This window comes from Vidua chalybeata, chromosome 2 (assembly GCF_026979565.1).
Source record: "Vidua chalybeata isolate OUT-0048 chromosome 2, bVidCha1 merged haplotype, whole genome shotgun sequence".
Lineage (NCBI taxonomy): Eukaryota > Metazoa > Chordata > Aves > Passeriformes > Viduidae > Vidua > Vidua chalybeata.
The window spans coordinates 18504718-18528783 of NC_071531.1; the positions used below are offsets into that span (position 1 = coordinate 18504718).

The 24066-nt window shown below is 38.2% G+C and overlaps 1 protein-coding gene across 2 annotated transcripts; it reads right to left on the reverse strand.

Moving 5' to 3' along the window:
• Positions 1-41: 41 nt before the first annotated feature.
• Positions 42-22894, reverse strand: PRPS2 (phosphoribosyl pyrophosphate synthetase 2). 2 transcript variants are annotated; one of them, XM_053934837.1, is made up of 8 exons: positions 22706-22894; positions 13201-13384; positions 10702-10722; positions 7990-8088; positions 6822-6946; positions 4114-4287; positions 1186-1345; positions 42-323 (listed from the first exon to the last, which is right to left on the reverse strand). In XM_053934837.1, the coding sequence occupies exons 1-8, from the start codon at positions 22825-22827 to the stop codon at positions 231-233; spliced, it is 978 nt and encodes a 325-aa protein (XP_053790812.1). In that variant the 5' UTR covers positions 22828-22894; the 3' UTR covers positions 42-230. The 2 variants fall into 2 exon arrangements, with proteins under 2 accessions (XP_053790812.1, XP_053790813.1); XM_053934838.1 differs by lacking the exon at positions 10702-10722.
• Positions 22895-24066: the final 1172 nt, after the last annotated feature.

The following is a 24066-nucleotide window of genomic DNA, read 5'->3' on the forward strand; positions in this document are numbered from 1 at the left end:
ACTTGCACAACACAAGACTTCCAGGTTCTCAAGAGAATTCATAAGGCTTCTGCAAGATGGAGATTTATTGCCCATTTACAAAGAACAAATGGTAATTACAAGACAAATATGATAATTAAACATACAAGCTCTCAAATTGTACAAAGATGATTTCTCATGGTTGATGTGCATACTTAAAAACAGTGTCAGCTTAAGAGACCTTTGCAAAGATGCAGTGTAATCCCCTGCAGTTACAAGGGGACGTGACTGAACAGGTAAGACACTGATTCACCATTGTGTGTTCTTCGAATTGCCTCTGCCAGGATCATGGAAATGTCAATAAACTGAAAGAAAAATTTAGAAGAAAAATTTGATGGCATGCCAAGAGCAATAAACCACACAGTTTAGAACCATATAAACAAACATTCCATCTACCTTTGTAGCTTTTATTTCTAGAAAGTAATAAAACATTAAAGCTTAGGCATCGAATATATACATAAGAACTGCAATAATACCAAGTAAGAACTCAAAAATTGAGTAAGAAAGCACTGATTAGGATCACTGAGCATTGTATTGTTGAGTACTTCTGACAAAGGACATGTTGTCAAAAAGCCCCACTATTCTTGCCATCAGATGGCAGTGTCTGCTTCACATAAATACAGTTTAAAGGAAGCACACCTTTTTAAGTGCTTGCCCTGTTTCAATAAATACCAAATGTTAAGCTTTTAAAAAATCCAGTAAAGCATTTAAAACCTCAATTTTTTATGCTTTGCTCCACTCTATACTAAGGAAAACCTCCAAAAGGGACACACAGCTTTTCAGAACAATTCCATTTGTGTTTTTCAAGAAAAGATAATGTTGCCTAGGATTTCTGTGGCCTCCTCAACAGAATAACTAAGGTCCTACATGCAAATATTGTACGAATAATATTGATTAAAAAAAAAAAGAAAAATCCAGTCAATTTTACAGTTGTCAGTCTTCCACAATCAAGCATACTCAAGGTGTGGCAAATACCAAATATTCTGAAGTGCCCTGTTATATTACCTGAATCCCCTTAAAACAGTTCTTTAGCATGTTTTAGCAAAATGTTTTGCAAATAATGTATTTAAGAATATTAATTTCACCGCAAAGCACAAATTCTAGCACCAGTGAGCAGTAAAATACAAATACCAAGTCTAAAGAAATTACATAAAAACACCACTGTACCTGTATTTTTGGGCAATGTTTCATTTTCTCCTCCTGGGGGATTGTGTTGGTTACCACAACAGCCTCAAACGATGCATTATTAATCCGAGAGAGGGCAGGACCAGAAAAGATGCCGTGAGTCAGAATGGCATAAACTTTAGTAGCTCCAGCAGACATTAACCTGTAGAACACACAAAAATAGCATGCTGTGATGCATGTTTGCATACATGGCTATAGATAAACCTGGGTACAGATCTCCAAAATACATTTTACTTACAAAGTCCTACATACAAAATATCTACAAAATAATTCAGACATTTGTATAACCTCAAAAAGTTTGAATTGTCTCGGACAAACCCCCAACAAAAATTATAATTAAAAAGTTCTTATTTGCAGCAGTGATACTAATCTACAATGCTGCACTTTTGACCACATCGGCACAACATAAAAGTGAACTCCAGTACAAGCTTTCTATCTTAACCAGGCAAAAAATTAAGTAGGTTGGATGGCAGTATTCACCACTCTGTTATTAAATATGTGCCTCCATTATTTTCCACCTTTATTTTCATTTGCAATTCAAACAGTTCTGCTTGGAAGGAGTTTCTGAGGAAGAAGAAATGTTAATGATTAAAAGCCTAGCTTACTGCAAAGTTGTGGGAAGACATGCTGCTGATCCTAGCACACAGTGAAGTGATGCATGAGGAGGAAAAAAAGTATAACTCAAAAAACTAGAACATCTTGTGAATTAGTCAAAAATATCCTAATTTAGTTTCTAATAGCCTCAATGCCTCCAGATGCTCAGCTATGTCCTACTTGCTTCTCTATCTAGCCTTAGTAACAGAGGCCCTGAGGAATGGCATTTTATCAGATCATCAAAAAGGCACAGGAGGAAGCATAAGAGAGAAAAAAAAATATAAAGCCATAGAAACATAATCTCATTTTGAACGATTTAACATAACTTAAGTTTTCTGGTCTTTTTCAGCACTGCATTTAGTACCTGCAGCCTGCAAGCTGTATCCATTACAACAGAGTGAGTATGTACCAAGTGTGTGTACTTTAGTTTGTACTTAATCAAGTTGATTTGATGTATCTGAAAAGATATTTCTTAGTCATCTGCTTGATACACATCTAGGTTGCTGAGGCATAAAGAGTTCTAAGGAGTATTTTGGTGCACGAGTCTTATTATATACAAAGTACATCCCACCTGGATTTGACATTAATGAAAAGCACTAGTTCGTGCCAAGAACGTGACACAAGGCAGCATCACTGAAGCAAAAGCATCCTTCTTAGTGAACACTGCAGATGAATGACAGTTTTAGAATTTGGTCTCTAGAAATGTACTGTAGGTAAATAAAGATTACATATTTCAAAACAGGAAAGAAATAAAGGTTTTTAACAGGAATTAACTTCCTCTATGCACAAGAGTATTAAAAAGATGTTGGCTAGGCAATTTGTGATTTTGATCTGCAAAGGGCACGGCCTAAAAGAATACTTTGAGATATGATGTAGATTAGAATGCAGATAGCAAACAACTACACAACATCTCTGCAAAATTTCATCCAATTTCCATGAAAATTGTAAGAAACACAAGACTATATGTGAGTTTTTGACATCCTTTATATAGGTGCAAACAGCAAGTCTGCAACTAAGAACTGTAAACTCGTGAGATTAACTTTACTTCAAACCACCAAGAACAATGTCTAACTCACTTGTTGCTTTCATACCATTTCCCACAGCATTCCCCTGTGAAAATTTGCATCTCGTAGCTTGGACAGGTATACTTTTCACTGGAAAAAAAACTGGTTGGATGGCTGGGCCCAGAAAGAGGTAGTGAGTAGAATTATATCCAGCTGGCAGCCAGTCACTAGTGGGGTTACCCTAGGGCCAAACCCATTTGACATCTTTATCAGGGATCTGGACAAGCAGACTGGGGGCACCCTCAGTTAGGTTTGCAGGTAACACCAAGCTGAGTGGGAGTGTTGATCTGCCTGAGGGCAGGAAGGCTCTGCAGAGGGGTCTGGACAGGCTGGATCAAGGGGCTGAGGCCATTTGTATGAGGTTCAATAAGGCCAAGTCCTAGGTCCTGCACATTTTTGGTCACAACAAGCCCATGACGTGCTACAGGCTCAAGGAAGAGAGCTGAAAAGCTATCTGGTAGAAAAGGACCTGGGGGTGCTGGTTGAGAACCAGATGAATACGAGCCAGCCCTACTGCTAACCTGAAAAGAACCAGCATAATGGCACCTGGAAAACATAAGTAATCCCTTCTACTTAGCACTGCTAGAGCCTTAGTTAGGCTAGTGGTTCTACATTCACAAGTTCTTCTTCAAGAAGTAGAACAGCTGGAAGGAATTCAGAAGATGTCACAATTGAACAGACGTCTAGAAACCTTGTGGAAAGACTGAACAAACTCATTACTCAAGTCAAGAGGGAAATGAGAACTCTTCAACCAACTTTCAGACAGAAGACAGGAAAACTTATGCTTACCTCCCCAGATGAAAAGGACAAGTAGTTTTATGCTTAAGATGTACAGTGAAAACTAATATTACATTTGCATTGGACACAATGGTGAAAACACTTTATAGTGGTAAATCCAGTAAAGCTTTTTTAAAGATTGCCTAAGGACAGTGAAAAGGCTCCATGATGAAGTTCAAGGAGCAAATTATTTTTGAGCTGTTGTTTCTGCCTTGGAACTGTATAGTGCACGAGATGGCCCAAGACCTTTCCAAGTTATGACATTTTATTTATTCTGTGCTCTTCCTAGGTACAGATCATATATTTTGTAAATATTTTCTCAATTTCATGTTCTAAATAAGGACACAGCTGAATCACAGAACTGTGACCTATGAACTCAAGGGTCAGGTTGGGTTATAGGCTTTGAGAACAATTGCAGTCATCAGCTGTGGGTGAGTGAGAACACTATAGTGAGACAGATCATAGTAACACTTACTTGTCTGCTGCATGACATATTGTGCCACATGTGTCAGCCATATCGTCAACAAGAATTGCTACTCTGTCTTTCACATCACCAACCAAGACCATTCTGTCCACTTCATTTGCCTTCTTTCTTTCCTTATGAATGAGAGCAAATTCCACATTCAGTCTGTCAGCAATTGAAGTAACCCTAAGTTACAGGAAGAAATACACCATGTTTAGAGAACAAAACAGTCATACAGATGTATTTGTCACAAAACAGAGTTTTTGTCTTCTGGCTTTCAAATTACCACAGCAAAAACTTTTGCAAGGAATGAGACAGGCAGAAGCAATCTTAATTCACTGCCAATTATGAACCAGAGTGTCTTAAGCTATACCCCAAAAATCAGTTTTTTAATTGAGTTGACTTTGGTTTTCTGTCATTAAGTGCCTGGCTTTGAAAACATTTCAGCTATTCACAAGCTTTTATTAAGTTGCTGCAATACCAGTCACACTAGGTAACTTAAAGTAGGGGGAAGTCAATTCTAAGCCTACGGGAATGTGCACTTTAACACTCTAACTGAAAAATACCATTGCAGGGTTTGAAACCAAGCCAAAGGGAGAAACAAACTAAACAAGTTAATAGTGATTAATAATTCTTTTCACAGTACTTGACTAGTAATCAAGTAGCTTACTTCATTAATAATTCCCTTAGCATATATCTGCTTGACAAAGACCTTTTAAAACTCTTCAGGGTGACCTCTGGTGGCCAAACAAACTTCTAGTAATAAACTTCACTTGTTACAGACTTCTGATTGCTTTTTTCCAGTTGTGTAAAATAATAGAGCTCTTGGGTATAAAGAGACAGGAATAAACAAGTCCATTTTTTTTCCTAAATGCTGATGGAACCTTTTAGCCTGCCTTTTTAGACTATGAATGTTGTTTACAAGGTTATTAACATGCATGGTTAATAAAGAATACAGTTTTGTTTCTTTACCACTTAAATATGGAAGTTTTAGTTACTGTATTTCAACAAGTGGATGATAATCAAAAACCCAAACATTTTGGTATTTTTTAATGGATAGTGTAATTTCATAGCAAGTCTCAATACCTCAGAGGCATTAAGATATCAATAGAATTTCCATGCCTTATTTCAGTTGCAACATCTAATAAGCTGGAGAAAAAACAAGCAAGTGGTAAGAAATGAAAGACAATTCAAGTACTTTAAATTAGTGCAAGAAAATGGATTTATTTTAAATTAATATTCCAGATTTAAATTTTAAGACCATTTATGTTCAGTTTTCACATTCTACTAATTTTTATTAGGTTTTATTTTGAAGTTCTACATATTTTAAATGGAAAGGCCAAACAATTTTCTTTACATGTCATTACTGGGGGTTAAGGACAAGCTATGAATTTATTGAAAAAAACATCTACCCCTACTTCACTAGAAACTGGTTGATTGCATTACAACAGAAAGACACTAAAATAGACTTTACTATCTATATTAAATACAGTAAGAGTGATTTTTGAAAAATAAACTTTTATGATTAATTTGACAATGCAAAAATATTTGTTAGGGGAAAAAATGCTGTCTTCTGACTTGAATTCTAAGCAAAGATTGTATTTTGTGTTAAAAACAAAACCAACATAAAAATCAAATGCAAAAATAACAGTATCCTGATAGGAAAAAACCAAAGAAATTTTACTGACTAAGTGATCTTTTAATCTTTTAGAATGCTTTCTATGTTCTTCACATTCTTAACTTGATTAATCAAAAAAAACAAAACAAAAAAAAAAACCCCAAAAAAAACAAAAACAAAAAAAAAAAAAAAAAAAAAAAACCAAAAAAAAAAACCAACTAGGAGTTCCACTCAGTCTTATTTCAATATTACAATATGAATGTTCACAACAGACTCAAGGACTTCAATTAAAATCACATGATGACAGTTCTTCACACTACATTTCAGACATTTAAATTGTTATTGGCTTACAGGAGTCTTACTTCATTTGTCTTTGTTCCCTCTGCAGCAGCAGCATGAGCAATAAAACCTGAGAATAAGCATTTTGCCTCAACGGCATGCTTTATGACCTCACCAGCCAGTCTGCTTCTGAGTTTTGGCATTGGTTTATGCTCAATCAATACCAAATCAAACAGAGTCTGCTAAATGAATAACACATGCTGTGAATGAAGAAAGCCTCCAATGAACTAAGTTTTCTATTTCTACCCTTTGCCACTCAAACTTTCATTCCCTTTTTCTAGTATTTATAATGCAAAACTTGGGGTCAGCAGGTTTACATCTGGAACTCAATAATGGAAAGAAAAAAGAAATATGAGTCAAGCAAGCTCTTACCTAAATGCAGCAGGTACAGTGGGAATAGGCCATATGCTTTGACAGAGAAGAGAAGCTTAGGCAGTTCCAGAGCGAAGCAGGAAGAGGTGCAGCAACTTGACTAAAGAAGCAAGCAGCAGGAAAAATCTCTTCCCTCTGGTATAGGGATTCAGCTAATGAGGCCATATCCAGGGGGAGAGAAAAATATCTTCTTTAGAGTATAGAAAGCTCCTGAATGTTTTAAAGTATGAACAGCACTGGAAGAACTAGCTGTTCTGTTTTTACAATGCAGTTGGATTAATCAGTGATGTACCATATATCTTGCACAATTCACAGAGCAATATAGAAGACTAGACAAACTAGATCATTAACCACTACATGTAAATCTAATTGTTTTAGGCTTGTGTAGTACCTTTTTGCACCACCTGCATCAGGTGAGACTATGATACAGTTTCTCCACTCAGGAATGTTCTCTTTAATCCACTGCAGGACTGCAGGTTCTGCATACAGGTTATCTACTGGAATGTCAAAGAAACCCTAGTCCAAAAGAGAAAGAGTTTCATGAGTATGTGTTTGTATCTTACCTGGAACAAAGACAAAGGGAAAGAATCAAGCCTTTGCCTTTCATGAATGGCAGAACTTTATTAGTATTTTACACTGGTCTAATTCTGCTTTTGCTACTACTATCAAATTCTGCTGAAGTCAAATAAATACTAAGATCTCAAAAAATATCACCCAAGAGTAGTGAAAAAGGAAACAAGTGTTCTCAATTGACTTAAAAATCAGAAAAGATAATCACCTTCAGGCACTCAAGTAAATTCATGCTAGTGAAAGCTCTCAAAACATCCTGTGAATAATACTCAACTTTCATAAATTTCAACTGCTTGACATTAACAGCAGTATTTCAACATGGGGAGGACTCAAACTAAAATGGAATCTTTGTACAAGTTGTAAAAACAAGAAATCTGGTTTAGACCTTTTTATTTATGTCATAGCCATCTAGCATAATAAGAAATTCTGACTGAGTGTCAAAACTGAAAGATATGGTGTTTTCTATAAAAAATAAGTTCTCTTAAAACAAGGTACACATGAGAATGATGAATTATGTCTGCTCTGTGTCTGAGGCAAAGGTTTTGTGATTTGTTGGATTCAGCAGTAAGCCAGATAAGGGTTGCCAGGCTCCATCTTCACTTCTTTTAAGAAATTATTACACCCTTGGCTGTAACAACAAAACTCTACCTAGGGCAACACTAAAATCTCTGACAAGGCTAAGATTAAGAGAATTTGTCCCAAGCCAGTATATTTTATATTCTGGAAGCTCTTATATTAGACTTGGCAAATTTTACCAAAGTTCCAATGCACAAATATTTGAAGTAGCTGCAAAATCACCCCATAAAATCGAGACTGATCTCTTTCTAAAATGGAGCTTCATTAGAAACAGGTAGCAAGACTTTCTCTGAATCCTCACAGTTCTGTACATAGCCTTCCAAAATAATGACCAAAACCACAGAGAATTACTATCAGCTTGTCACATTAATTCAGTAGAGCTTCTAGGACAGCAGGTAAGAACCAACAGTTACCTGGATCTGAGAAGCATGCAAGTCCATGGTGATGATGTGGTCAGCCCCTGCAACTGACAGCATGTTGGCAACAAGTTTTGCAGAGATTGGTGCACGGCTCTGAGAAATAAAGCACAAACATTTACATTAAAAAAAAAAAAAAAAACATTTCTACTAGATGCAAGGAATAAGATGATTAGCTATTTTTCTTGTTTTTTTTCCTTTACAATATCTGGAATCTAGACATGAAAAGCTTCAGAATTTAGTCAAACCAGCCTGTCAATCTTGTTACTAGGGTTTTGAAACTCAGTAAAGCATTTAGGAAGATCTAAATCAGTTTGCACAGTCTGCCTAATAATGTTTTGTATTAAAGAGATCAAATTCGGGATATAGTTTTCCAATTCTTCTACTTAAAAGTTTTAGCTAACTTCACTTCTCTACTCCACAGAAACACTCAATTTTATCTTGTTCTAAGAAACATTGCAAAACCCGAAGATCGAAGGCAAAATGAACCCAACTTTTGAGAACACTGCTTTAAAATAATGTTAGTATCAAGCACTTCTTCATAACACAGTAAAGCTTGTAGCAGATCCTTGTTGGCAGGAGTCTTTTACCCTGACTTGTTTAAAAAAAAATTATGTTTAATTCCTGGATGCAATTAGGAGTCTAGAATGCCAAAAAGGCACAGGGGAGGATGAAGAAATCCTAAGTAGAAAGAATTAAAGAAGAATAAAATTCTTATTAGCAAAGTTAATGCCAATGTCAATAGGTTTTTAAAAGCATCAAGGATGCAGAACAAACAAACAAGCAAAAAAAAAAAAGGAAACTATGACTGGAGGATACATCACTTTTTTCTAGTTACTCCAAAGTTTTTTCATTTTTGTTAAGCTCTGTAAAAACCTGTGCTTCCCTAGACAGTTTTCTCTACACTAAACAAAACCTCCTGCTGTCTTTTGCTAATCTTTAAATAAGGCTAATAGCTGGCAATAACATTAGCATGACAGCAGAACAGCAAGTCGGAGTTTCCATCTCAATATCAGACTGCTTTCTGCTGGCACAGTATTCTCTCCTGCTACATCTCTTTGTCAAACAGCCTCATTTCACCTCCCAGTAACTTCTTTTCCTTCCAGCCCATACACACAATTACAGAAGTACCTCTGCTTTCATTCCACTGATGCTCAAGGGCAGAAGTGACACTGAGCTGAATCATTGACAATTAAGCCTGGATGCTTTTCCATCTGTGTCCTATCAAGAAGCCAATATTTCCATCAAAACTGTTTCTAGTCTAAATGGACACTGGGCACTTTTCTGTTTTAACCTGTAGATTGACAACACACTTCCAGAATAGAAACTGAGATACCGCAGTCTCATTTTATGGCCAGATCAAGTTTATCAACATCATTATTGAAATTCATCATTTTGGAAACCATCCCTTTTGGGTGTTGTGTTTCACAGAACATCATTCCCATTTTGTCTGTGTAAGACACACAGAAAACAGATGCAACAGCCAGCACTTCCCTAGATCTCTGCAATTCAGATACATGTTGCTCCAGAAGAATTATCATTACTGCTTCAGCACAGTTAATTTTCCACTGAGAACAACACTGCTCTTCATTTAAGTTCAGTTCTGTAAGTTATCCAAAGCTTTCTGGATATTTCTATTATTAGTAGCAAATTTTTGTTCATGCAATTTGAATTCCTGATCACTTCAGCTCAGTTTAGCACCTGACATTTTTAAGCTGGACTTCAAAATACTCTCAAATCTCTGTCAACATCTAACAAAAAAAAAAAAAATTACTATCTACTCTTTTCATTCTGTTGCAGTGTTCTCTTACCAGCTCTTTGCAAAACCCTATTTAATGCCTCCACTAAGCTGGACTAACAGGTAAATCTGAAATGATAGGTTTGCTCTCCTGTTTGTACTATCCTATCTTTCCAGGCTAGACACTTCCCTTCATGGAAACCTCAGATAACCTGACCTCATTATTCAGAAATTTGGATGACAAAGGTGAATGAGAACCCATGATTTTCCTTATAATGTAGTTTGTAAGGTTTCCTTCCGATGAGAGAGGTAAGACACAGATTCACAGTATTCATTGTTCAATTCTTTGATGTAATTTTAGATTATTTTCAGAATTATTAGTGTGAAATGCAGCATTAGATTATGCACAGAAACTAAATTGTTAAAAAAAAAAATCACTTGAATTACCAGTGGCAGGGGGAATCCACAAAGCTAATATAAATAACATCACAAGATGTTAACTGTGCAAAGGACACATAGCTGAAAGTAAAAGTTGTCCATTAAGATCAAAGCTCTGTTGCCTTTAAGCATCTTAGTACATTGTCTTGGCTCAATATTCATCACATGCACACTGAACAGAAAAAAAAAAAAAAAAAGAAATCAAAGAAAGCCCAAAGATTTATAACTGGAACTTTCACTTCCAAGAAAGCCAGTTGTGAAGTGTATGGATACTGAATGTTCACTAATGCATTACCCAAATTTATAATTTCAAAAATATCCAAATAATTTTTAAACTAGAATCTAGGGGTTTTCTTGTAGCCATTATTCCACAGGATTGCTGTCATGGCCTAGGCGAAACACAACTGAAATCAAGAAGTGAAACTGAAAATGTTCCTAGTTATACATAATGTAACCCAGTAAGTTTCACCCTTTAAGGCCATATTAATGGAAATGCGCAGTGTTAGATTAAAAAAAAAAAAAAAGATACCTACCCAACGCTCCACGGACCCCTTCTACAAATCAAAAAAACAAAGTTACATGAGCTGTAGAACACCAAACTCATCTGTCACTGTACTTCTAACTTATCTCAAAGGCATCTCTGCAGCATCCTACATAAATGTATCCTGCCCACAGCTTGGAAGGTTGGCATATTAGAGGATGCATAAGTGCAATTACACTCAAAGCACAGAAACAGCTGAGCTATTTTTAAGTTTAGCTAGCTTGCGCATCAGAAATATTCTAGTTTAGGGCAGCAGTTGACTGAATCGAAATTAATTTACTGACTTTTTTATCATTCTCAGTAAGCCTTTGGGTTTTTTTTTAATCTGTTTCTCATTTAAAGTTAGTCCAGGTTTAGCACTAAAATTTTCAGAGTAGACTAGATTGTTCAGACTAAGATTTTTACTACAAGGCCCTTTCCTTACATGAATAAATGAAGAGCACTTTCATTGTTCTCAGAAATCATAACTGCACCAGAGGTGTAACAAATACATGGTTATTTTAGGCAGCAAGGATTCAGCCTATTTAGTTCATAATGAATTAAAGTCACTAACTTAAATTCAAACTAGAAAACAACATCCATCTCCTGAAGATGATACTGCTTCAGTTCATAGTCAAGCAAACTACAGCAACGTCTTCTGCCACAGAAGAAAATCTGTGTGCGATCATAGGAAGAAAATGGCTGGCACTTTACTGACACTTCAGCACAAAGCTTGTGCACTCATGATGGGTCAAAGACCAAGTGAGCTGATGCAAGCAGGAGGGAAGATGTCCCTGTCAATAAGCTGCCCAATGCTGACAGCTGTATTATAGCTTATTTTGCAACACGGAGGTCAACTACCAAGGTTAATTTCCAAAGATGGCAAACATTTTCTCAATTGCAAAACAGAGGGGGAAAAAATACCCCACAAACAACAGCAACAAAAAATATATACCTACAGTTGTGGAACTCAGTGACACACAGAGAACAATCTGGAAAAAAAAAATCTCAAAATCTCTATTAATCAAAATAACTTTCCTACACTATTCATTTTCAGATGGCATTTCTGAAATACAAAATGCTCCTGGATGGCATGCTCTGTGCCACCACACTGGAGAGGTGGGTTAGAATGTCTCTGGAAGTCTGCCATGTGAAGTTTGGGAACACTTGACACGACAATTGAGATGCTTGGAAATTTTGGAATATACTCATCCTTCTCCCACACCAAGAATTTAGAGGATGGTACAGCAGAACTTCCCAAACATGAGTGGGAAATCAAAACATAGTGAGATGCTTTTCCTTCTTTTCAACAAAATGCTAATTGTTAGCCTTTCAAGGTCTTTTGATATAAAGTATAGCAGCCCTTGTGATCAAGGGAAAGCATCATCCACTACAAAACACAGCAAAAATGAAGTACCAAGAGATGTAGGCAAAGAATAGGGTCTTACTTTTTAATTCCTGAATTCCATTTTTGGAAGTATAACAAGTAGACCTTCACTGTGGTAGTATGGTATTACAGAGCCTGTACTTAAATAATTAATATACCAGAAAAGAAGTTTTTTTTAGTTTTGTTCTTAGATATCACAGGCTGACTATTACATATTTTGTGATAATTGCTATTATTTTTAGCTTCTCCATTACTTCATTCCTGTTAGGTTTTTTTATATAAAAGAATATAAAGATCAACAGAAGGCTTGCAGAACAGTTTATTGGATGCCCAAAGTGAAAGAGAGGGGCTAGTCCATTTACAGGAAGTAAAGGAGAGATAGAGTCTTCGAAAAATACAACCGTTGCAATCCAATCTTTAAAGCCAAATTCACATTTCTTATTACTTTTTCTCAAGTGAGCTTAATTTAAGAGTACCATTCATATAACCTATCAAAGGGGTGTTTTTTGCACATGTAGTAAAGTCTACTTTTCAATTTTTTAAAATCAGTCTCACTTCCCACAGAGGGCTTGTTACTGTGTTACCAACTTGGCTGAACAGATATATTCATCAGTTATGACAGATCAAATTCAGGAAAAATGCAATAAAATCAGTAGAGCATTTATGGGGTTTCCATACAATTTCTTGTCTACATAAATCAAAACAATTATTGCAGACAGAAATATTTTTTAATCTATCTGGCAGCATAAAATAATGTTTTTGTTAATTTCTCTCCACATTAATAGGGATTAAAAAACCCAAAAAACTTTGAAAAAGCAGGATAAACAATCCAATAAAATGCCGTTTTCTAGGAAAGTACTCTGCAATAGACCACATACATAGAATATACCTACTTTTGCAAACTGAAGTCATGTCAATTATCAAAACACAAGCAAAAAAAAAATTACTGTCTCACTTCATTCCTCATGGATAAAATAATTGAACATTTTATCAAGAGAAAAGGATGGCGGGGGGGAAATAAAATCTTTCAAATCACTTAAATGTTTATGAAAATTGTAAATCTCCAAAAATTTCAAGTGAGCAAGCTGAAGAGAAGCCTTCCAAAATGACACAATTCTTACCTACCTTGTCTTTCTTATCTTGCCTGGCATATGGAAAACATGGAATTACAGCAGTCACTCTGGAGGATGATGCAATCTTGCAAGCATTGATCATGATGAGTAGTTCCATTAAGTTGTCATTTATTTCTCCACAGCCACTCTGGATAATATACACATCTTCCCCTCTCACACTTTCACCAATCTCTACACTGAAAGAGCAGGAGACGATCATTTCAACACTTAAATTATTAGAAAAGCAGTACTAAAAAATAAAAATTAAAAAAAAAAATCCAGTTATGTTTTAACAAACTACCATAGGTTTTCTGTAAACTTCCCATTTAGAGTAGGATTTTTTTTACAGTGATTTCCCTAAAAGCCTCCTTGACAATTTCAATATAAGCCAGTATGGTGTTCATCAGGTCAGCACCAACCAACAGCTATAAAATCTACACTATGATGTTCAAGTAAAGTGTTTTTAAAAGACTAAAATCTTACAGAAGAGCTAAGAAGGCTGCTAATCAACAGCTTACCATGGCTCAACTCTCTTGTTGTGTCAGTTGTTCTATTTGCTCTGACTGTGCTTACATGCTTTGGTTCCTTGCGTATCTAAGTTTTTTTGTTCTTCCACAGATTTCAAGATAAATTCTGGATCAATCACTGCTCACACCACAGAATTCAAAAATTAAACTGAACTTAAAAACAAACAGGAAAAATAAAACTGTTGAATGCATAGTTCTTTCTCAATTCTACATCCAAGCAAAAAACATCTACTGCTGAACCACACTAACTTTTCACATGTGTTAGTCCAAAACTTACAAATAACAGAAAAACCTTAGTTTTTTTCCTGAGTCCATGTACAGTGTACAAAAAACATACAGACTTCCTAAATAATTAAGTAATCAGACCTTGCAAATCCATGCTCTACTATGTTAGTCTCAGTTATTAAATGCTAGAATATATTGAGCCCTTATTTAAAAGGTTCTATCTTTACCCAAGAGACAAATAAGCAGAAGTTTCTGACTGGAAACCATCCAAATGGCCCAGATGTGGGTGGAATAATTTCTCTAATGGGTCCTTCAATGCTGAGGCTTGCTCTAGTCAAACACAGTCCTAACAAGTTTTGTTTATCAGCTCTCAGAGTGCTATATAAGACTCCTGAGCTTTCTGCAGAAAGGAATTTACTGTTTTTAAACATCTTAATGATAAGCACACATTTGATTTATTACTATCAAGATAGGTGAGTACATGTTCTCAACTCCCCTATTTGAGTTCTCTGCAGCCCCAAACCAGCTATATAAAAATCCTATATTAATTTTTCTCCTTAACTGAATACATTTTTTTTGCCTAAGAATGCTACTAGCAGGATTTCTTAAGGTCAAAAGAAAGCAAATCATCAAACATCAGGTCTCTGGAAGGACAGAGGTGGTCAGGGACAGCATCATCTCCATATATGTCAGGAAACCTTTCAGAGGTTTTCATCATTCCAAAAAGACACTGTTTTTTGGTCACAAAATTGTTACTTCCCTCTCTGAGTTTTTGATTAATGGAATGAGGCCATTCAAAGAATACTGTTTTGGTTGAAATATTTTCTTAGTTTGTTTCCCTTTTTGAAGCCGGACAAGTTTTGGTCAACATAACATTTTTTCAGTGAGATACTAAGTGTAATTCATGATCGGAAAAAACTAGCCAGGCTTAAGTAGGAGCCCTCCTGAACACAAACCCAGGTCGATGTGAAGAATCTACTCACAAGCTTACAGATGTGACTACAATCATTATTATAGCTTTGTGGTTATTGTGAGAGCTTTAAAAAATTCCAATTGTACCCTGACTCAGCAGTTACACAGACCTGCTTTATAATGAGTGTTATCTCACACCACACCTTTGGAATATGCCCAAAGAAAAATGATTTTATTACTTAGGGAAAAAAAAAAAAGGAACAGCTAATTTAACAGTCTAACATTACATACTAGGAAAAAAATTGGCTGAGTGACAGAAGTATATGATCTTAATGTTCACTGTATACTGAAAGAACACTTGGAGTTGTTTTACTCTTTTTAAAAACTGTCACTTCTGTGCACATCATTAAAAAAATAACAGTTTTCAGAAGGTTAAGGAATATACTTTCAGATAAATATAGGTCTGGTTAATACCATGTACCTGAAGTGATGATTTTCCCATTGTCATTAATTGTATTTTTTTCTTATTATCTTGGGCTACCAATAAACATCACCTTGTAAACAACTTAGAAAACAAACATGCTACTTCTTTCTCATAGTGCATTTGAAAAAGAAGCGTAGCTATGTTTTTAAGGCTAGAATGACATAATTACTTGTCACATAGAAATGTGAGTAGTCACATTTCCCAGTCAGCAAGACAGAGCCATGCAACAGATCAGTATCTCTTGTTATCTACCATCTCAAAGATTGGTGTTAAGAGGTATTGTGCAGACTCAACACACACAGAGCTGCCCATTTCACCTTCCCCGAGAGTAAAAGATAACCAGTCATTGTGTTGCACGTGCTCCATCAGATACAGCCCATACTAACCACACTGGTGGGGTTTGGGTGGTGTTTTTTTTTTTTTTTTTTTTTAACTAGAGGGAGGGTGGGGAATTGGCAGTTAGGGTTTGTTTTGGTTTGTGGGTTTTTTTGCTTTTTTGCCCTGTCTCTTTCTTTTTTTTTTTTTTTTTTTTCATATTCAGGCAACCAATAAAAGACTATAAACTATAGAATCTGGTATTTGAATGATGTGTTTCAAATATCTATTAGACAACACTAAGCTAACTCTAGTCAAAGTCTGTGACAGTTATCTTATTAATATTACTACTAAATTCCCCCATCTATATCATGACCTTATTAACTGTTTATGAGGTAATTTAAACAATTTCACATAGGGCACAGAGGAAGGACACAAAAACAAGCTCTTGCCTCAAGATTACAAGCTCTATTTGTTTTATGCAATTTAATCAAATTCAGCTATTTGGTAACAGTTTAAATAAATTTCTCTTCAAGAAGTAACCTGTACATTAAAAGCCCTGACACCACACAATTGTGTTTAAAAGGGAAATTTACAAAAAACAATAGCCTACAAAAGTAATTAACTCTGAGCCAGTTGCTTGGTATCCAGAAGCACAAGGCTCTAGCTGGGAAAGATACACATATGACAGGACATGATGAATACCAAGTTTAAGTGTTGGTATCTGCCTTCAACTTGCAAAGGCTGATTTGAGAGTTCAATTTCATAAGTAGAAACTTGGACAGACTAATAACCATGAATTAAGGATACAGCATAAAACCCAGTTAGGTTACAAACTTATTTCAATGGCTGAAGCATCCATTAAGCAAAAAGCATAACCAAGAGCAATCGCAGATTGAGATCCTTTTGAGCTAGATTTATAGTGCAGTCCCAACTGAACTTAGTGATGGGAACTATAAATTTGTATGTCCTAACTAAAAACCAAGCACTTGTGGGGAAACGGGGGATTAGATATGTACAGCCAGACTACAAAGGTAAATGATGTAAATATATAACTAGGATGTTCAAATCATACACTTATGTGTGCTCTTTGTATTTTTTAAAATAATTACAGCAGTTTAAGTTTCCAGCCATGCTTATAAAACATAAGATTTCTCAAGCAAATTAGATGCCAATAAAGTAGATGTGTACTTCAGGCCCTTCCAATACCCAGAGAAGAGGCTAAAAATGAAGGTCTAGAGTCCTCATACAGTATGCAAATGGATCAATATCTCAAAAGTGATGAAACAAATCCACATGCTGAGTTTGCAGTTCATTGAAACCCAGCCAATGGCAAGCACTGAGCAGCAGGGTGTGTTTGACCTCTTACCTTTGGGAACACATTTCCCAGAGTAAAGTCTTTCAACCCAAGAGTTTTAACTTACTGGGCAAATATTTCATCTGATGTAATGTCACATAACAAAGTGGGTACCAGCAAAGCCCAAAACAACAAAGAAACAGTAAGAATGCCAGAGCTGGTTTTAAGGCTATAGGGATCCCATATCTCCTGGCACCCATGGTGTCCCCTCAACTCTAGGCTTTTCCACTTTGACAAACAGTTCCCCTGCCATATCTCCATTAACAACTGCCCAATTCTAATGCAGAGCACTGGAATGGTAAACACCAGAAGATAGGAAATATCTTGTTACCCTCCACTCTGGCACACAGCCTGCCACTACAAGAGGAAAACACCTTTTCTTGAGCAAGTTCTGGGTTTAACAACATGCAGTTCAAAAACTACCCTCAAAAATTTGGAAACAAACATCTAACAAGCCTGAACATGTGCAAAAACTCTTCAAAGGCTGAGTACCAAACTCTGCACCTCAGGACACCTGGGACTGTCAGCCATTATCTGTACATATTGGAGGGTTTTATTTGGCTTGCCTTTGTTTTATTTTTCTTGGGGGGGGGTGGGGGTGGGGAAGGTGGTGTTGTAAGGTTTTTTTTTTTTTTTGAGTTTTTTGAGGGGGGGATTTTTTTTTAATTTCAAGCATTTAGCATCTACACAAAGTGCACCATATATGACAAGGTCAAATAAGTGGTATTCTCAAACCAAAAGCTTTAAAGGATTTAGGTCCTTTTCCAATTCAGAGAAATGAACAGTGCAATAAATGGCCATATTTGCTGTGTCTTCAATTCCCTATACAAACAAAACACTGTTGTGGCTCGAACACATACAGTGCACAGTCCAGAAACAATTTTTACCTTCTCCAACCAAGCTGGTAAAATCTATTTCTCCAGCCTCCTCTTGCTCATGACAATGTAAGCAAGCTGGGATGGAGGGAAACAGCTTCTCCCACTGGGAGAGGCAGAACACAACCAGCCCAGCTGGGAATCACCTGCTCAGCAGCTGGGCAGTACGAAGAAACATTTCAAATCCCCGTGTGTCCCTAATCCCTACTGTCTTCAGCTGTTCTAACACAAGTTTGTGACCTCAGTTTGCTCATTCCATGGTTAGGGATCTGCAAACACCAAACCATCTACTCAGTGAGGGTGATACAGCTCATGGATCCACACCAGCTGAACCCAAAGGAACCAGGTTACACGAGATGCAATAAGGAAATGTCCCACCTGAGACAACTGCAGTACAAGGATGCTAATGGGGAGATAAGAAGGTCTTAAAGCCAGATGACAGATTGTAAATCCCTAGGACATAAGTTTCCAGGTTTGCTCTTGATTTTTTTCAGTAACTTTCTTCACAGAACGAAGTGATTTAATTTTGCCACTTTGTGTGAAATATAGACTCAAACTCATCCTGTATTCTCTGGGGAAATATCAGCTACTTTTTCCTAACTTCCAAGATCAAATATCAGCCCACGACATCCAGTTTAATTTATTCACAAAAACATGGCTCTCATATCAACAGCACTGCTTTTCCCATACAGCAGACAATGTCTATTCCATATTTCCTTCTGTAAAAGCAAAATGACATTCACTTTAATTTGATGTTTCTGAAACAGTCGAACTTCAGCAGCAGAATAAGGCTGAGGGTAGGAAGCCTTCAAATTCATATGTGCCAGGCAGGACTTCAATTCCCTTCCTCTTTGATCAAGAAAATCTACAGCACTCACTTCAGCCAGTGAATCTGACAGCAAGAAGCCAGGAACCTCACAGGAATGGGTGGCAGCACTAACATCTTTCACCAGGAAAAATGTGTGCAAAAGAATGCCATCTGTGAGTAGTTTCTCCATTTTGAGAATAACAAGTATAGCAAGGGCAGAGTTAAAATACATAGTCTTCAGAGAAGGAAGAATACCCTACTTTTAAGAAAATAAAATTATTTACAAAGTAATAAATTTAATCATATTTTTCATTTGACTCACCAAAAATATCTGCACTGGGGCTTAATTGTACAGCAACTTTAATTAAATGCCACCTCAGTGTATTTGAGGATAATTTTGCAAAAAGCTTTATTAGGGTGTTTAATATCTGCATGCGTCTGTTACATGTCAGTCTAACGGTTTCATGATGCTGAGGCTAGAACAACCATCCCTGTTTAAGGACTTCCATTCCTTTCTTCTTCTTCCTCCAGCCTCAAAACTGCTGATGACAGTTGGCTTGTGGGGTTTGAAGAAGATAAACTGACTAAGCCTCCACTGCAGTCCTTATCATTTTGCCAGATATATAAGGTGGTGCCACCCAAGCTCCTACCACGACACTGCGGCTGGCACTTAACTGACACAAAAGCTGTGCAGACTAACAGAGTTATTGTCCACGACCAGAGTTTATTGAGGAGCTCTGGTGCTGCATTTGGTAGGGTTGCCTGACTTCAGTAGCCAGCTGAAGGAAAGCATTTCCATACAGTTTAAAGGGAAGGAGGAAAAATGGGCAGTAATTGAGTCTGCCAGCAATTTCCCCCACTTTCTCAGCACAGACATTACATTCACCAGTTACAGAACCTGAAAGAATATTGATTGCCTAAATCAGAAGAGGACTGTGATACTATTGCTAGGTACACCAGTCTCTGTACAGACAAAAACGAGAAGCCTTCCCATTTTAAAGGTTCTGAAGCTGTAAACACACAGGCACCGGCTATTCAGCCACAGTGCTTGTCAGTGGTGGGCCTAAGCTCAGCATCAGTTTCTCAAACCCACTTACAGCTGCTGAGAACTGGGACTTAAATCTAAAGCCTGTTTGACTTGAAATATAATGCAAAATATTTAATAACTCTTCCCTTCACTCTATTCTGCAAGCCAGACTAATTACAACTCTCAAGTGAAAGGCTTCCAGCTAGGACCTTGTGTGAAGATTTAAGCCTGGGGCTGCACACAGTTGTCAACTTACACATCATTTATATTTAAGAGAATACAGCAAATAGCAAACCAGAGTTTTGAACAAAAGGTAAATCTTCTCTGCAACTTGCTAACTTAACACATCTGACAAAACAAGAGTTTGACCCTCAGGCCCAGGCTTATCTGTTTGCATGGGGGATTGCTGGAGTGCCCTTGGAAGGTTTAAGGTTCTTTGAGTTTTTTAACTATTGGGTTTTAGTATTCTGCAACACTGCAAGTGCATTTCATAATGCCAATACACTTGTTTTTAAATTTAAAAATGGAAGAAAAATTAAAAAAAAAAAAAGTACTGTGCTGGAGTCACTGTATATAGGAAGAAGTCATTTTTTGCTTACATACACACACAATTTCACAGTATAGAAAGACTGAAAATCCAGATGCCTCAGGAAAGAACCCCTCTGCATAAGTATCAACTTTACCTGTAGTTTAATTTCAAATACATTGTTGAGGAATTCTCTTACTATTATTGCTGGGGATTTTTTTATTCAGAACATTAGTCTAGAAAACTGGAAAGTGAACATCCTGAAGTAACTTGCTAAGAATATTGAAAAAATTACTTGAAATATTATATAGTGGATACAACTGTACTTGCTGAAGGGGAAACAGGAAATTCAGATTAGACTCTCAAAAGAAGGAAGTTGTAAAACAAAACAAAAAACCAAATAAAACCCAAACACTTAAAGGTTTAAAATATTAAGCCATTTTAGTTCAGGGAATAAAATAAATAAAAAAGATAATGTCAGCCTTGCCATGTTGCAAAAGAAGCAACCAGAAATAATGTTTCTAATAAATACATTCCGCATATATGTACACCGTTACTTGCCTAAAATAATAAACTGGCACTACTAGATTAGCCAAACCAGTGACATACTGCAGTCACCACTACCTTCTTTTTAATGGTAGAGAGAAGATTCCATACCTGGAAAACAGAATATTCCATAGCTGAAAAAAATAGGTGTATACTGAAGGCCAGAATTTAATTAACTTATCTTACAAAATAAATATGCAAATTGTGGAGATAAATGTCTACCTTGGATGAAATCTAAATCAATTTAGTTCAGCTGTTTGCTATGTTTCAAGCACAGATTAAGATAAGTGTCTCTGGAGAAGAAACATTAAAAAAAATTAGACAAGTTAGCAAGGAAGTCATGCAACCAAATACACAAGTTAAGTTTTATCATGCAGAAAGGAGATCAAAGAGCAATAAAGTGAGTATGGGGCTGGAAAGAATTGAAAGAAGATTTAAGCTTTCATTTAATCAGGAATGAATAGAAGAGTCAGAGTGTGCAAACATTAGATTGGATAAACACCAATGGAAGAGGGTTTATAGTAATGCCAGTGAGCATAACTAGAACAAGAGCAACTGCACTGAGAATGCAAAAATGTAGACAGAAAAGGACAAGCTTTGCAAGAGCAATTTTAGAACACATCATGTTAATCTTTCAAAGGAAGCAATGAAAACATGTTTTTTCAGGAGATTCAGAGCAAGAACAGATAAAAAGAAACACACAAGAACCTCAGAGACTAGCCAGCTATTTACAGCAGGATCTTGTGTTTCAGAATCAGCTGGCAGCCTAGACTCACATACCTATACAGAGAAGCAGTTGCAGTCTTACCAGCTCATGGAGTGAACATACCACTGTCACCTCAATTTAAAATTCTTCATTAAAATTAAGCTAATTAAATAGGTGGGTCATAAAGCTAAGATGACACACTAGTAAAGAGAGGTAATAGTGATAGAAAAAGCATTGGCAAGCACAGTCCCAGACTCCAGGTGAGCAAGCTGTCCTCATGGTTTCACACAGGATTCTTTGCACTGTTACCAGTTACTTCCTGTGTTTGGCTGGCTAGGAAACTGATATGACTGCACTTCCAGGAGTAAGCCAAGGCCTTCACAACAATTTGTATCACTCTCATGCATGACCATCAGTCTTGGACTAGGGAGTGGAGCCCTACAGGAACTGTAACGGGTCCACCACATACACACCTGGCTGCAAATGCAAAATAAAGACCAGTTGCAACAAATTCTGCAAGCGTAATTTGACCTAGACCCTTTTAAAAATCTGATTCATCATCACCATCCTGTTCTTATATCTGCCTGTATGCAGACCCACTTACAAAACTGCATGGCATACTGTAGTTTATAAGACTATGCTTTTATCCTTAGGTAGCTAAAGGTGATTAACTGCGTAGTTAATTATCTGCGAGCGGCGGGATGCACCTGCCGTCGCAGACGGGCTGCCTGTGCAAACACCGTTCCCACCGCACAGGACGGAGGATGCTTTTCACCCGGCCAGAGCCGTGCCAGCCCTTCTCCGGCCAAGGAGCTCCGGACGGGAGCGCTCCCGAGCTGGGCCAGCACAAGCCAGCAGGGACACCTGCGGTGCGGTGCTCGTGCTCCGCAGGCGGGGGAAGGGAGGGGGCACAACCAGGAACGAGTGCCGGGCGGGACACACCGCACCACGCCGAGCTCCCGCGGCTGCACCTGCACCGAGCCACCCGTACGCGGGTCCCGCACCGGCTCAGCCGCCCTGGCAGGACCCGCCACCAGCCGGGGCGGCGAGGCAGGTGACACCGGAGCGGGACCCGCCGCCAGCCCCGGGTGACACCGGAGCGGGACCCGCCGCTGCAGCCGCCGGGCGCGGGGGTGTGTCCGGGGTGCGCCCGTGACGCCAGCGGGGCGTGGGAACGGGACACGCGGCGAGGGGGGGCAGAGGCTCGCACCTGGTCTCCTGGTTGCTGAACTTCTTGGTGACCACCTTGCCCAGCTCCAGCCCGAGCCGGTCCGCCACCCGCTGGGACAGGTCGTGGTGGGAGCTGCCGCTGAACAGCACAATGTTCGGCATGGCGGGGGCGAGCGCGGCGGACGGGCGAGGTCGGGGCTGCGGCGGGAGCGATAGAGGAGCGCGGGGAGCGCGGTGCGCGGTCAAATAGCGGCGGTGCGGGCCCGCCCCGCCGCCAGGAGCGGGAGGGACCGGGGCGGGGCGAGCCGGGGGCGCCGCGGGGCACAGGTGTGGCCGGCGGCCCTTCGCGGCCACGGGGTGGCGGTCGGGGGGATGGCTGCCACCGCCTCCTCCTCCGCCGCTTTCTCCTCCCCGTCCCGAGCCCGGTGCGGTCCGTGCCCCCCCAGCCGCCTCTGGAGCAGCGCTCGGCCGGGCCGTTCCTCAGGCGGACAGGGCTCTCCCCGCGCATCGCTCCCGCACCCGGAGAGAGGCACGAAAGGAAGATCTTCTTCACGGGGGCTCCCCTGCCTAGGGGATATGTGGTTCAGGTGACACCGGCACCTAAAAAAAGCCGAATACAGCTATAGCTAGGTTGATGTGGGGTTAGACAGGTATCTTACTAGTTTTACTTAGCAGAGCTGTCCTTAAATAACCCGTGACCGATTCTATGTAAACGCTAAGCATTTTCCATTAGCTTGGTTTTGTCGATTTTTGCTTAGAAATATGCTCATAAGTAAAGTGCTGTCTGAAAACTGACTAAGGCAAAAAGATCTTAACTTTCAGGTAGAGCTGTTTTAACTTGTATATATACAAATAAATAGATTGCATTGGATAGGTGACTTCAGAACCACCTCAGTTTTCCTGCTTTAAGCATTTTCTTCAAAGAGCAGGATCTTGAACACATGGTTATTTATGTTCTGTTCCTAGGATAATTCATGACTAAATAAACTCCATTCTTGATTAGTAAATTTTTCAACTGAAACTGAAGTCCAGTAAGGATCTTCCTCAAAAACAAACAAACAAACAAAAACCCCAAATAACAAAACCAAAACCAACCAAACAAAAAACCAAAATAAAAAAGAACAAAAACAAAACAAAACAAAAAAACCAAAACACCAAAACAAAACAAAAAACGCAAGCTAAATTGAATGTTTTGGGTTGGGGAGTTGGGGGTTAATAGTTGCCATCATTCCCGTTCTTCGCTGGTCCAGATCCTTGCACAAATTACAGACACTTCTTGCTAAGTATCTCACCATTGTAGAGGGAATATAAATAAGGGGTTTGGAAATATAAGTATTTTGGCTTACCACAGCATAATTCTAGTATCTGTTCTGATATTTGATACATTGCTAATGTCTCAGC